Source organism: Seriola lalandi, unplaced genomic scaffold (assembly GCF_002814215.2).
Source record: "Seriola lalandi dorsalis isolate HSWRI2012SDOR001 ecotype SW California unplaced genomic scaffold, Sedor1 jcf7180002054360, whole genome shotgun sequence".
NCBI classification, from domain to species: domain Eukaryota; kingdom Metazoa; phylum Chordata; class Actinopteri; order Carangiformes; family Carangidae; genus Seriola; species Seriola lalandi.
Window position 1 is genome coordinate 437,352 of NW_019524913.1, and position 4,000 is coordinate 441,351.

General features: G+C 45.2%; 1 protein-coding gene across 2 annotated transcripts in view; it reads left to right on the forward strand.

Moving 5' to 3' along the window:
• myca (MYC proto-oncogene, bHLH transcription factor a) overlaps positions 1 to 2,660 on the forward strand; it is a 3,511-nt gene extending 851 nt beyond the window's left edge. The window contains exons 1-3 of one of the 2 annotated variants that reach the window (XM_023408308.2): positions 52 to 288; positions 621 to 1,305; positions 1,681 to 2,660. In XM_023408308.2, coding sequence (XP_023264076.1) covers positions 654 to 1,305; positions 1,681 to 2,279 — 1,251 coding nt within the window. In that variant the 5' untranslated portion in view covers positions 52 to 288; positions 621 to 653 and the 3' untranslated portion in view covers positions 2,280 to 2,660. Of the gene's footprint in view, positions 1 to 51; positions 289 to 620; positions 1,306 to 1,680 lie in introns of those variants that run through there. The other variant, XM_023408307.2, reaches the window with a different exon arrangement.
• The last annotated feature ends 1,340 nt before the right edge of the window (positions 2,661 to 4,000 follow it).

A 4,000-nucleotide genomic window follows, 5' to 3' on the forward strand; every position in this document is an offset into this window, starting at 1 on the left:
GGGGGAGCGGGGGGCGGAGTGGAGAGAGTTTTTATTGCAGCCGGCGGAGCGCTCAGCTGTGATTCTCACGCTGCTGATGACAGACTGCGCATCGTCCTCATCGGTTTCGCTGGTGCAGCCGCTCAACTCCCCATGCATGCTTCACACAGCTTCACTGAAACCGACTGCAACACCGCTGCTCAAGGATTTAATGTTACTTTCGTACTGGAATAACTTTCCTGCTCTTTTTTACGCATTTTGGGTCGATTCCCCCACGTCTTCTTTGGCCGACAGTTTTAAATCTAAAAGGTAAGGGAGGGAGTGGGTTTGTAGAGCTTGTACGTCACCTACCCACAGCAGTTTAGAGAAAAAGGTATTAGTTTATCGTCGGTAGCAGTTTAGCGAGGGTGAGGTCTTCCCTCTTACACGTAATTTACTATCATTTTCCCAGTAAAGCACCTGCTGCTGCAGCACTGGTGCATGCATGCAAGGCGTGCAGAGAGGGTCGATGTTTTGGAGTGACCATGTGATGTTGCTTACACTTAATGCTGCAGACAGGATCGGTGCCAAACAGCCGCTGAGTGTTTTGAACCTGCAGACCTTTACAAACAACCACTAATCACTCTTTCTTCTTCAACCAGCTTCACTATAAGGACAGAAACATCAGACACACCATGCCGCTGAATTCGAGTTTAGCGAGTAAAAACTATGACTACGACTACGACTCTCTCCAACCGTATTTCTACTATGACAACGAGGAGGAGGATTTCTACCCTCAGCAGCTTCAGCCTCCGGCACCAAGCGAAGACATCTGGAAGAAATTTGAACTGCTGCCCACCCCTCCCCTCTCCCCGAGCCGCCGGCCGTCCCTGTCAAGCCTCTTCCCCTCCACGGCGGATCAGCTGGAGATGGTGACCGAGTTCCTGGGCGACGATGTGGTCAACCAGAGCATCATCTGCGACGCCGACTACTCCCAGACCTTCCTCAAGTCCATCATCATCCAGGACTGCATGTGGAGCGGCTTCTCCGCCGCAGCCAAGCTGGAGAAGGTGGTCTCCGAGCGGCTCGCCTCCCTGCACGCAGCGAGGAAGGAGTCGGCGGCCGGTGAGAGCGCGGAGCCCGCCGGTGCTGCTGCATGGAGGCTGAACAGCAGCTACCTGCAAGACCTGAACACGTCCGCTTCGGAGTGCATTGATCCATCGGTGGTTTTCCCGTATCCGATAGCAGAGACGCCCAAGCAGAGCGTAGGGACGCCGCCTAGTAAGGATTTGAGACTGGACACGCCACCAAACAGCGGCAGCAGCAGTAGCAGTTGTAGTGACTCAGGTGAGTTGTGAATATGTTCACATCATGCAGTCACACCCCTCTGTGCAGTTAGGGTTTTCCCTCTGCTGAGTGTGTAAGAGCTGTGCATCCAATAGAGCTTCACCGCAGCTACTACTATGATTAAGAGAGGCCAGTTCTTGTTTTAATTCATGTGATTAGCTGTGGGGTTTCAAGCAGGAGGTAGAGACATGCAGCCATGACATGTTGTAGACTGCTGTAAGATTGGCTAGAGTCTATGGCTGCATGTTAAGCAATCAACTGATGTGGGAGGTGGATTGCAGAGATTGTACCCCCTGCCTTCCTGCTGAGGCATTGCATTTTCATGATGAAGCAGAGTGTGACTGTTTTGTTTTGTTTTTTTTTGCTGTGTTACAGAAGATGAGGATGGAGACGATGATGAGGAGGACCAGGAGGAAGAGGAGGAGATCGATGTTGTCACAGTGGAGAAGAGACAGGCGGTGAAACGGTGTGACCCCAGCCCGCTGGAGACCAGGCATCCCAGCCCACTCGTGCTGAAGAGGTGCCACGTCTCCACCCACCAGCATAATTACGCCGCCCATCCATCCATGAGGCAGCATGAGCAGCCGGCTGTCAAGAGGCTGAAGCTGGAGAGCAGCAGCGGAGGCGGGGGTTGCGGCCACAGCAGGGTCCTCAAACAGATCAGCAGCAACCGCAAGTGTTTGAGCCCCCGGACGTCTGACACAGAGGACTATGACAAGAGAAGGACTCATAATGTACTGGAGCGCCAGAGGAGGAACGAGCTCAAGTTGAGCTTCTTTGCCCTGCGGGACGAGATCCCCGAAGTGGCCAACAACGAGAAGGCAGCCAAAGTGGTGATCCTGAAGAAGGCTACAGAGTGCATTTACAGCATGCAGTCAGACGAACAGAGACTCCTCTCACTCAAAGAGCAGCTGAGGAGGAAAAGTGAACTTTTAAAGCAGAGACTCGCACAGCTGCAGGGTTCTCGTGCTTAAAGTTTGAATCAGACTTTTTTGGCCTTTTGTTTTTTATGCAAGTTCAAGACTTAGGGTGTACAGTTGTTGTTGCATGCAAATGCAAAACGGATTAAGTTGTTTGGAATCTTGTTTGATTTCAATGTTAAAACTGCCTCAATAGAAGTTATGGGTGGATTAAATATTTAAAAGTTTATTTTTATTAATAAAATATTAAAAATTGGGATATCCCGTTGGGGTCCCAAACTAAAATATAAATTTTTATGTTTTGTATATAATTAATATTTCCTAAGAAAATGTATTTTTGGATCTCAATTGTCTGGTTGTTCAGACCCAGTGTTTGGTTTTTTCCATTATGTTCATAGATTCTTTTTGAAATATAAAAAAATGTTTCTTCTTGAATTTGTGTCCTTGTTCTTGCAATGCACAAACACTCACACCTTCCATCAAAGTTTCCACTTTGAGTAGACCTACATTAGTATGGGCTGGGGGTGCATGTTGGAGGTAGTGTGGGTTCAGCAACACGGGGGGGGGGGGGGAGGGGGGGGGGTCTAAGCAAATACATTATGCATACATCGTTTGTACAAAGTCCAATACTGACTCGATGTTTATGTTAAGTGATGCTCAGATGAACACGGCCATATCCCGCTGATGCTTAAGGTAAAATATGAGGTGCTGCAGGGGCTACATCATTAATATTTTCACCTGAAGATGCACATGCTAGAAAACATGCTAAGCTTAGACTGTGAGCCTCAGTTTACAAGTATGTAGTATGTAAGCTGCTACTATTGTTTTTCATTTAAGAGATGGCTTGTTAATGAAGGAATTCCAGTATAACTGATACTTAAGTAAATAACTCCATTCCAGTGTCTGCTTTGTGAACAAAAAGAGGGAATTCAGCTCTCTGAATGAGACGTGTTTTGCTTTAAAATGAAGCACAAACACTTGGAAAAACATCAGTTCACACACAGGGCTAATTGCTCACTTGATTCTCTTCTTGAATGTGGAGAGCTACAGGAAACTGGAGCAGAATTCCTTATATGGTCAAACATAATTTTCCAATGAAGTGATTTCTGATTTAACAGATAACACTGAACACAATCTTGATGTATGAAAGTAAAACCGGTTGGTCTGCCGTTGCAACTGTGTTCATTAATGTAGATAAGTTGCCTGTGCAGACCTCAAACACAGTCTAATTGTGACTCATATTTATGATAAAGTTAGACTATTATAGGATATAACAGCTAAGGTTTACATTCTTTGGGGATGTAAGTAAACATTCCTGCTAAAAACATATGTAGCATATTAAGCTGTTTCTGATTATGATAAAATAATCACTTCAAGTCATGTCTCAGATAAAGATTTAACTCATTTTTGGTGCATGAAAAAAGAAACAGGTACTTATGCAGTTCCATAAACATCAGTTTATGCAGATAAGTTGCCTGTGCTGACCACTTACACAGTCCAAATGTGTGTTTCTGACCAGCAGCTGTCATTTATATGATAATTTACAATATTACTCATATTTAAAAGTTTAAATTCAAGTTCAAATTGTGGGAATATTATTAGAAAAAGATCAATATTAAGAAATAAAAACACTCTAAAGAACTGTAATTAAACCTCCTAGTTGAGTCCCACATACAGTCAAGACCCTCGATTATCTATTATGTCGAGTCGAATCATAAAATGACTCTGTTATTATTGATTTTTTTTACAGATTTTTCGACCGGCTTTCCAGTCTC